This window comes from Varanus komodoensis, unplaced genomic scaffold (genome assembly GCF_004798865.1).
Source record: "Varanus komodoensis strain SLA01 unplaced genomic scaffold, ASM479886v1 scaffold26, whole genome shotgun sequence".
NCBI lineage: Eukaryota > Metazoa > Chordata > Lepidosauria > Squamata > Varanidae > Varanus > Varanus komodoensis.
The window spans coordinates 7,988,145-7,998,629 of NW_025335684.1; the positions used below are offsets into that span (position 1 = coordinate 7,988,145).

The 10,485-nt window shown below is 42.6% G+C and overlaps 1 protein-coding gene across 2 annotated transcripts in view; it reads right to left on the bottom strand.

The window, feature by feature from the left end:
• CYTH3 (cytohesin 3) overlaps positions 1-10,485 on the bottom strand; it is a 60,903-nt gene extending 50,418 nt beyond the window's left edge. The window contains exon 1 of one of the 2 annotated variants that reach the window (XM_044433811.1): positions 10,301-10,484. In XM_044433811.1, coding sequence (XP_044289746.1) covers positions 10,301-10,340 — 40 coding nt within the window. In that variant the 5' untranslated portion in view covers positions 10,341-10,484. Of the gene's footprint in view, positions 1-10,300 lie in introns of both variants that reach the window. The other variant, XM_044433813.1, reaches the window with a different exon arrangement.

Below are 10,485 nucleotides of genomic sequence, written 5' to 3' on the forward strand. Positions count from 1 at the left end.
AGTGCTGAGAATTATCAAAAAGCAACAACAACAAAAGAAACCTTTGTTGACTATACTTATGATGCATTAACTCATCACTAAAGTATTTTTAAAAAAGTACCTGGAGGGCACAACAGATCAGTAATAAGTGAGCAGGAAATACTCAGCTTCATACTAAAACTTATGCAGAAAATGAATGATGTGCTGGGTTAATGGATCAAGTCTATAAATCACAGATAGTCTCCTACAGAGCTCAGGAAAGATTAATAACTATAACCCTACTTTCCAAATATTTTCAAAGCTTACACATCTCCTCATTCATTCAAATCAATAAGGAGTTAGTTTATATTCAGGTCTTCAAAAGTTATTCTATCCAGCTACATTTTTCAGTTTTCAATCTAAAAACTGTTAAGTTAGTTCCAAATTTAATGGATCAAAAACATAAAAACATTTTTAATGCTGATATAGAAAAAGTTCATAATATTTAGCCTGCAGGAGATAATTGAGGTATTCATATTAGAAACAAAAAAATGTTAGCCTTGAACACAGAGAGAGGATTCTAGTCCTGAGGGTTAGGAATACAGAACATAGGAAAAATGCATACACGCATACAAAAAGGTAGCAGGATTTTTTTCATTGCCATTCCCAACTCTAGAAGAATTCAGATGTTTTGAACATTTTTAGGAGCTACCTTCAGATGGTTCCAGACCTTTACAGAGGCGGGGGAAATGGTCATAAACACAGGATGCTGATACCAAGCTAGATATTCTATGTACTCTCTGTCATCTGAAGTGTACTTCTTGCTACCAAGCCCGTGCACTGCAAACACACTCCTTTCCCACACAGGGATTATCTGCATGTTGGAAACAGGTATGTGACGTTGCTCTCCGATTTGTGACACTGTCTTTCAGTAGCTGACATGTATTCTTCACCTTTGGGCATAACTGTCTCTGAACAGGAACACTCAAGAGTGTAGCCATGGAGATGAAGGGATGAGTATCCAGCAAAATCCACAATACCTCTGACCTATGCATGAACGCAGGTGTGAAATGTTATGCACACCTGCAACTTGGGAAGCTAGACCCTTTCTCTCTGCTAGCCCTGCCCTACTTAATGATGTAGTCATATCCTGCAAACTTTTCTGATGACAACATTAACGCCCTGCCGGTCACCTCCCCTTTTTGAGAGTGTTGAATATCCCTTCAAGGGCATTAACCCGGGAAGGCAGTTTCAGCATTTGATTAGGCACCAAATTAAGACCTGTCTACAAGCAGACATTTGAACTGACTAGCTACACCAGTCTTTTAACATCATGCCAAAGGGGTTTAAGAATTTCCAAAAGAGAATTAAATAAATGCAATGCAGATGTTCAACAAAAATACAAACAAGAGTGTTTTTACTTCATAGCAACCAAACAGGTCAGGCCATTTCCTTCTTTAGATAAATCTCAGGGGACAACAAAAACACATAACTTTCTAGTGATTGTGTGTGTCTAGCGCCAAGAAAAAGGAAAAACTGCTGTCCAAAACAACAGTTTTCAGGGGCCTGTATTTTATGAAGCATCTGCTGGATTCAAACTTGAATGGGATAACATAAAGTAATGATACAAGGATGAGTAATGACTGCCAGATAAAAATTTAAAATCAAAAGATATCCAAGCTACAAGGTGAAACATTTGGAAACAAGTCATGCCAAAATTAAAACTGCTAACATGAACTTTTTTTATCCTGTGAGCATGTATGTGTTTTACATTAGGCTCCAATTACATAATCATAGACTGTTATTGGAGGACTTCTGCCTCATTCAAAAGATGCATCTATAGTTTTCAGTGAATGAAGCAGCTGTTAAATATTTTCCCTCCTTAGCTGTATATCATGTACTGTACCATACATCCAAATATTGCACTGTGACTATAATTTAGCAAGATACTTGGTTGCACACCCATCACTTCCACTGAACTATCAGCACTTCCACTGAACATCCAGCATACCTTTCTCTTCCCTAGAATTATGCAATTCTCCAACTAAAGTCAATGGGACAACTTTTCAAAGAATCAAACAGAACAGTCAAACCACTTACTCCGACATAACCCACTGAGCAGGGATTCAGGGACTGGAGCCGCCATGGCCACCACAATCATCATCAACTCTGAACTGTCCAAAGCCAAGGCTCTCTAGACAGTGTACAAATCCTTGCACTTTTTTAAATGGTCATGCCTGTTGTTTTAATTGTTTAACCAACTTGCTCTTTATTGTATGTTCTCAACACAGAATATCACAGGAAAAAGAATATTAACTTATTACATTTCTAATCTGCCCTGTCATTAATGTTCTTTGTATGGATCATAGTTAAATGGCGGCAGGGACAATCCTATGGCTCCTAACAGCACCTGAGGGGCCACAGGATAGTTTGGATTCACAGATCTGAGGTTGGAGACAGTGTTCTGACACTGGAGCTAGAATGGGAGGTTTGTCTCCATCCCTGAGTCCTTGCAGCCAGTGGAGAAAGAACCATTCCAGCTACTCTCCAAGGTTGGGAAAGCAACCTTGGAAGAAGGTAAAAGAGGGACTTTGAGGGGAACAGAGGGGAGGAGACTGGGTATCAGGTATTCTGGAATGGCGGCAGCTTCCTTCCCACCCCATCCAAGACAGATGGACCCAAAAGCCCGTCTAGAGGAAGATGCAGAGAGGACAAGGAGGCAGGCATGCCCACAGGTCTCCATAGGATGTCTGTAAGTCTCTGAGTCCAGGATCCAATGAACATAAAGATAGGATAGAACCCTAAAATGCCATAGAAACATATACAATATGATACAAATAAGTGTGCTACAGTGAGAGTCAGCATGATGTCATGGTTAGGAGTGTGAGACTGGGACTCAGGGTTCTGGCCCCCTCTCAGCCATGGAACTCACTGGGTGTGTCTGGACTAGTCACAGACTCTCAGGCCAACCTACTTCACAGGCTGCTGTGAAGACAAAATGGAGGAGGGAGAAGACAGCCTTGGGTTCCTCAGAAGAGAAAAAAGGCGGGATATGAATGCAACATGCTGTAGTTGTTCTTGTTGCTGTTTAAAAGTCTAAAACATAATGCAAGCATTTTCCATTTCTCATATCACAACAAGGCAGGGCTTTTTAAAACCTTGCACAGGTGTGCATGGGATTGTGTACTCATGCATGCTGGCTCATCACTTCGGCTATAAGTGGGATAGGATTAACAACCCAAGGCCATTTCGCTCCTGGGTTTTGTTGGCCATGAGGTCTGAACCAGGAACTCTGGCTACCTCTCTCTCAACAAGCTAGAGCTAGGGCCAGAGCTGCTTAACCCTTGTCTCCCCAGCTGTATCTCCCGCATTGCCCATAAGCCCCCAAGCTCGTAGCCAGTGCTATTCTTTCCACGCCAGCTGCAACAGGGAGGTGGAGACAGGTTGGAACTCTACTTCCCTACTACGAGGTAACAACATTGCTCTTACCTCTGATCTGGGAATCCAAGATGTCCTACAATTCTTTGGATGCTAGGGACCACAGGACTGCTCCCCTCCAGCCTTGTCAAAAATCTTCCACTTGCATTAGTGGAAGTTGCACAGGGGGTAAGGACCAAGGAGAGAACACTGCAGCCCCAACGCGGAGGCCCTGCTCCGAAACAAATGCTGCAAATTCATTTCCTTCAGCTCGTTTGCTGGCTGGGTGAGGGTAGAGAGATGACTATTAGCTAACATTAAATAGCATTTTACATTGAATGCTAGGGATATTGCAAATAAAAGTACTGTGAGGTCTGTGGCTTGCCTTTTTTTTTTTTAAAGCAGGCATTCATCTTGCCTCAGAAATAAAAAGTCAGGACAGAAGTATCAGCTCCTCAAGACCACAGACAAAAAGCAATCGACCAGTTTGGAAATATTGAAATAATATTCTTTTCAAAAGCTACTTATAACTTAAACAGTATTAAATTGGTTTTTTGTGATTTCTTTATCTCCAGAAGAAGTGAAAAATGGCATTCCCTCTCCCATATTTTCAATGGGAGAGAGCTGGTGGTTCCCATTTCTAAAGGAGCAGTGCCTGAGCCAAAGAAATCAAATGTCAAACTAGGGACTCTTAAAGGTGTTTGGAAGAGAGAAACCAAAAACTGGAATGGCTAGAGATTATTTTCTCGCTCTCAGGAGTCACTCCCAAAATTGAGGGTTGGTGTATGTTGATGTACACATTTTTCTTAAGGTACTATTTCATCTCTTTATGCCTTTTGAAGTTTTCCACCACTGCTTTCAAAATACTAATCTTTCTTTTTAATCAAGAACAGAAATTATTCTGAAAAGGAAAAAAAGCATGAAAAGTTCCTGATAACACAACCTGTTCATAAATAGAATTGCTATTTATTGGAGAGGGAGAAAAGAAATTACAACACAGCTGCAGTTTAGGCTGTTTCAAAGGGAAAAAAACACGATCTCAAATATGAACAGTTTAGATGATTAATGAAGCCATCCTATACAATGAATTTGCATTCAAGAAGAGTTCCTACTTAATTTTAGAATAGTATTCTATCCTTGAAACAAACTCTCTCAATTTTAACAGGACATAAAAGCCTGCTCCTATCAGAAAACACACTAGATGCCAGAATCTCGAATACACAAAGGTGCCAGCACCAAATGACTATGATTAATGAGAAGCCACAGTAAACTGAAGCTAGGAAAGAGGCGAGAACTGGAGTCAATCAATGGAGAAACTATCATCTCTAAAATTCTGTTCAGTGCAATTTCTCTTGTAATTAGAACATAATCAAAGAGTAACGCTCATTGGCATCTCAATCCTAACACCATTATGCGAAAGGATGTTCCAATGAAATTAGCAGAAATTATTTCTAAATACTTTTACTTTAGGACTTGAGAGGAAATAACATTGTGTCATAATCTAGCGCTTTTTTTTATACATAGTCTATTTACAGAAAAATAAGTTTTAGATAAAACTTGATTGCATTAAATGGGCCCTTTCAGCCTTGCAAATTGGTCCACAAATACCAATATTTATATATGATAGCTTAGAAGAAGAAAGGGAAAAGTTGCATTTCTAAAGTCTTCTCTGCCCACCTCATAGTGATGACAATTCACCACAGTAAACTAAGTGAATGTTGGTTTGAAAAATTTCTAGCTTAATTAATTTTCTGAATAAATAGTGGTGGTGCCACTGGTGGATCTACTTTAAACCCAACCCAGAAATTAAAGGCGTTCCAGGGAGCATAGCAATTACAAGGTACATATTAATAACATTTTAAAAGTTCTAGCTACACATTCCCGAACAGTATACTTAGACAATCACTGTTAGGGCACTAAACCAAGCAAGAAACTGCCCTGGAAGGTTTCTGTGAAGACCACCATCACCCATTCCACTGACAAATCTGAACACACATGAAATCTTCCCTGAAAGCCAGGTCAGTTCTATGGGGTTGTCTGTGTGTGCAAAAAATGCCAGCTGACAGAAGAGTTCTGACAGCATAGCCACATTGACATGTAGCCACTATCAGTCTTTTCCCAAAGAACCTACAGTCCAATTAAAAACCACAGAGGTGGTCAGAGATAATACTAGCTGGCATCCTTTCTCTGGAGATTGGCGACAGTCTATGAAATTATTAATTGTTCACGTAAGACTATAGTATATATTCACCTGCTGGGTTATCAGGAAAGAGGACATGCATGGGGTTAATCTTAATTGGGGAGTCCTTAATAACAGATAGAATAGCACTTGCATGCACATACCTTTGACTTTATACTTAATAAAGAGCAACATGAAATGCCTGAATTTCTTTCTCCTTTGAACAGGGGAGAAGTGGAAGAACATTTTCTTCCTATTAACAGGCACAGCTTACCTGCAGTTAATTTTTTTCCTTTGCATATAAAAAAAATCAATTTCAGCAAAGTATGACAACTTTTGCTCCCCAAAATGAGAAAAGACTATACGTAAGGCACAATTCTTTGCATGTTTAGAAGGAACACCTTGTGACAATTGTCAGCATTTCCAAGATAGCTGGGAATTGTAGGATTTGATCTGTTTAAACATGCATGGGACTGCACGTTTAAAAAACTTAAGAGGTAGGAATGCCGATTTGCCATTCAAAAGTTGTATATAGACAGACAGGCAACAGATAGATAAAAAGGAGACAATGGTTGCAGTCCTATGTACTCCTAGAAGTAACTTCTACTGAACTCAACAGGACTTCTCAGTCAACATGAATATGATCACTCTAAAAATAGTTTGAATTCTGTGTGTATGTGAACACAGGAATTCTAATTTGGATAAGCTGTGAATAGTAAAGGAAACAACACTGCTATTTCAGAACACCTAAGAAAGTTGAGACAAAAGATATGTTTTAAACTGTTACCTAAAAGCCCTTTATTCTTATATAGTTTCTATTTATTACATGTCTATACCACCCAATAGTCTGAACAGTATGAAGAATGTTATCCAAAGAACATACCTGCCTGTTACAAGAAACATTGCCAACTGTAACCATTACCTGCTCAACAAGGGCTTGTTTATCAAAAGGAAATAAAATTTCTCTGAACCCTTTCACAAGCTGTCTCTAGATCTGAAGCATTTGCTTTTCCCCCAGTGGATTTCCGTTCAAACATTACAAAGAAATACCACCAGCTGGACTGCCAACATGAGATTCACAATTGATGCCTGGTGAATCGATGCCTAGGGAGATTTCAGCCAGAAAACAGTATAGCTCTGTTTCACTTTCAATACTATAAGCAATCAATAAATTGAGAAGCTCAAACTGCTGAAAGAAGTTCAGGCCAGGCAAGAATATAAGAACATAAAAGCCACGCTGGATCAGTCCCAAGGTCCATCTAGTCCAGCACTCTGTACACACAGCTGGATCCCCCAGCAGGACGGGTGCCAGACCTCCTCCCACCCAGCTCCTCAGCAACTGGTGTGTGCAGGCAGGCCACCGCTGGTCAAGGAGGAAGTACATGGCCAGCAAGGCTAGTAGCCACAGAGAGCCTCCTCCGTCATGAATCTGTCCAATCCCTTTTGAAAGCCATCGAGGTTGGCTAATGTTAAGTTAAACCAGGGATGATCAACCTGTGGCCCTTCAAATGTTTTTCCATATAATGCCCCCTGTGCCTCACCACTGGCTGCACTGGCCAGGCCTGATGAAAGCTACAGCCCAAAATATTCCTTTCTGTCTGTCTGTCTTATTCATAACTGACAAAAAAGTTAATACCAGGAGACCCTTCCTACAAGGTCTTCTCGAGATAAAGGAGGAGACAGTCTCCAATGTACCAAGTTCTTTGTTTGAACTAAATACATTACATTATACATGGAGCCTATTATTATTGAAAATCTATCCTGTTCACTATTTGAAATACAAAAAAGTCAAATGCTGCTTATTAAGTACTCATCCACCCCTACTCCCCAACTTGGTTTTGCAGAAAATGAAACTGGTCAGAAGAGACTTTTTTTGCACAATTAACAAGCTCATAGCGACTGCTGACTACACCGCTGAGGAAATAATTGCTAAGCAATGTTAAGGGCGGTATTGCTTGTTTATAGGATGCCTTCCTGCAACATGCCACTGATTCATCTAGGTTTTTTTCCCCTCTTGTCAAGATAAACACACCACACCCACCTGGTTACAGAAGTCTACCTTCTTTTGGGGCTAGCTATCAGAAGTGCGGTATTACTCATACCGCATTTAACTAGGACTTCTGTATAACAGCAAACACATGCACAAACCCAGAACAAACATTATTCTAAAGATCTATTAATTACAGGCTTTATTTTGAAATCGCATACTTTAAGCTAAAAGAGTCTGTGGCTTGATCACCAGCAAACACTGATCAAACCAAGGTTTAACCCACACATCTTAAGCCAACCTAAAACTGACCCAATTCCTTTTGACTGCAATCATATTTGAAGTTCAAATTAAGGAGCCATACAGTATCCCTCAACAGCCAAAAGACCAAACGTACTGAATCACAGGACACCATAAAATGCACATCCTGGGTTTTAAAGGTGTGTTTACAAACATTTAAGCAAATATCTATGGAAACTGCTTGCCTGTTAAAACTAGATGAACCTCTCTGCAATGCCTGCTGCACCAAATGGTACAAACAATTTAACAGTGTTTTCAGCAAGGTATACACCAAATTACAGGCAAGTAGATACTGTGGCAGCAGTAAAAAGCACACAATGATTTCACTGTGTTGGGAAACAAGAACCAACAATTTGTTGTCAATGCTAAGGTTGCTGTCATGAATCGACCATTTTAAACTGTCCACTGCCTCTCCATGCGGCTTCTAATGTCCCGAAGATAGCCTTTCCCCCTTTTCTATAGGATCTTTATACCCAGGCTTCATTTTGTATTAATAAATTGCCTTTTCCAACCATTGACACAACCCCTAAAACACTAAGCATTCATTTTTCCTCCTTCAGAAACAGTTGACCTTTTAGAGAGAAACTGGGGAGGGGGGATTCTTAAGTGAGGGTACACTGCAACACAGAGTTCTCTATTGTCCTCCATGCTGAATGGAAGAGCCCTATCAAGAACAGAAATCCAACATTAGAATTAGCGAAAGGAGGCAGCGCTTGTTTTGCCTTGTCAGAGAGATCAGCCCTGCTCCTCCTCTAACAACACAGCTCTTTATATAGCAGGCAGCAGTTTGAAAACTACTCACTGCTACTCATTATGTTCAATTCTCTCTGTCTCCTACCCTAGCCAGAGAGGCATTGATAAATATGCAAAAAGGCAATCTGTGGGTGATAGCGTGGGGGCTGAGAGAAATATATATGAATGGGGATTGTGTGCAGTTCACGAGAAAGCAGAGGAACGTGCCCGTCACAAGAGCAGACGGGCACGATGTGAGCAGTGGCACGGACTGCACCTCAACCCAGAGAGAATAATGAGGAAATCACAGCAACAAAATCAACAAACAGAAGAAGCAGCTGTACACTGAAAGCATCCGAACACTATGGAGCTATGTACAGCTTCAGAAGTTACAAAAGGGCACCTCTTTTATTGTTGATCATCGGTCTCTAACATAACCATTATTGGACACGTGTAGGAATACCTGAGAAACGAGCCTGTAAAGATGGAATAATTGTTTAAAGACGAGAGGCAAATGTTATATGCCACTTGCAACAAGTTGCTTGCTAGCACCAAATCCTGACAACAGGTGCTGGTTCAAAGAGTTTTCCTCCATAGTTTTTCTTTTAAAAAGCACAATCCTGAGTTGTCCACATCAAACAACTCAAGTCAGATTCCAACAGCCTGTGCATGAAAACCATGAGAAAGTCCATCCAGAAAAGCCGGCAACACAATGATCTACATCATTTCAGAGAGCAAAGATCACACATCATTGTCGTCATTAAAATGGTTCACTGAAGCCCAATCAGGCTGGTCCGGCAACAATTCTGTAATTACAATTGCGATGTAAAGCAGGGGTATTGTCCAGATTTGTTATTACAAGTACAGGAGCAGGCCAAGCCCCGAAATACTGTATGTTAGATGAGTCTCATGAAAAGGACAAGAGGTCCAGCAAAGGCAGAATTTTAAAAAACTACAACAGTGCAAAAGCAGTGAGTCTGAGAGGGACAAATACGCCTCCATATCCAGACCTGTCAATTCGATTCCCCTTCAGTTCAAAGTACACTTCATTGGCATGACAAGGGAATGGTGTTTCCATGGAAAACACCATTTCAAAAACCCTCAGGTGTTTAACCAGGGGAGCAAGGAAAAGGGTTAAGCTTCGTCCCCACGTCCAGTGGAGGTGCATGTGCCATTTACAAAGGCATACACCAACTCGGAGCCCTGGACTAGATCCCTTCAGGGAGCCTACCTCACAGGGCTGCTGTGCCAAGTGAGTTAACCCCACCCGCAGAGACCCCTGGGGGGAGGCACAACGTAACAGGGCAGATAGGCGAGGCGAGGGCAGAACGGTGCAACAGAGAGCTCGTATCCAGGAGCCGAAGGGCTGATGCCCACTGCGCAGGGAGAAGGAACAGCGCTCTGCACAGGCTCGGGGGCACTCCCGTCCCCTGTTTCCCTTTGCCCGGGCGCTGGAGAAACCATGCCCAGGAGACGGGGGGATCGCCCCGGCGAAGGGAGGGGGAGGCACTCTGCGGGTGCTCAGAGGCACTTTTCCGCTCTCGTTTCCTTTTCCTGCCTTCCCGGAGGCGGCCGGCGGGGGCGAGGACGGAGGAGGCTGGAGCCCCGCGGCTCCTAGACTCTCTCCCGGGAGGGCTGGGGGTCGACATCCGTCTCGCTGTGCCGCGATGGTGGCGGCCGCCGCCGTCTCAGAAGCGCCCGAGCCGGGGTCCGCCGCCGCTACTCACCGCCGCCGCCGCCGCCTCCTCCGCCGCCGTCTTCATCCATGCCGGGGCTGCGGACGGGGCAGTGGGCAGTGCCGCGAGGCAGGGCGAGGCGCCCGCGCGTACTCCGGGGGAGGCTTCCCGCGCCGAGGCAGCGCCCGCCAGCCGCCTGTGCCCCCGATCGGCGCCGGGCTCTCTCCTCCGCGAGC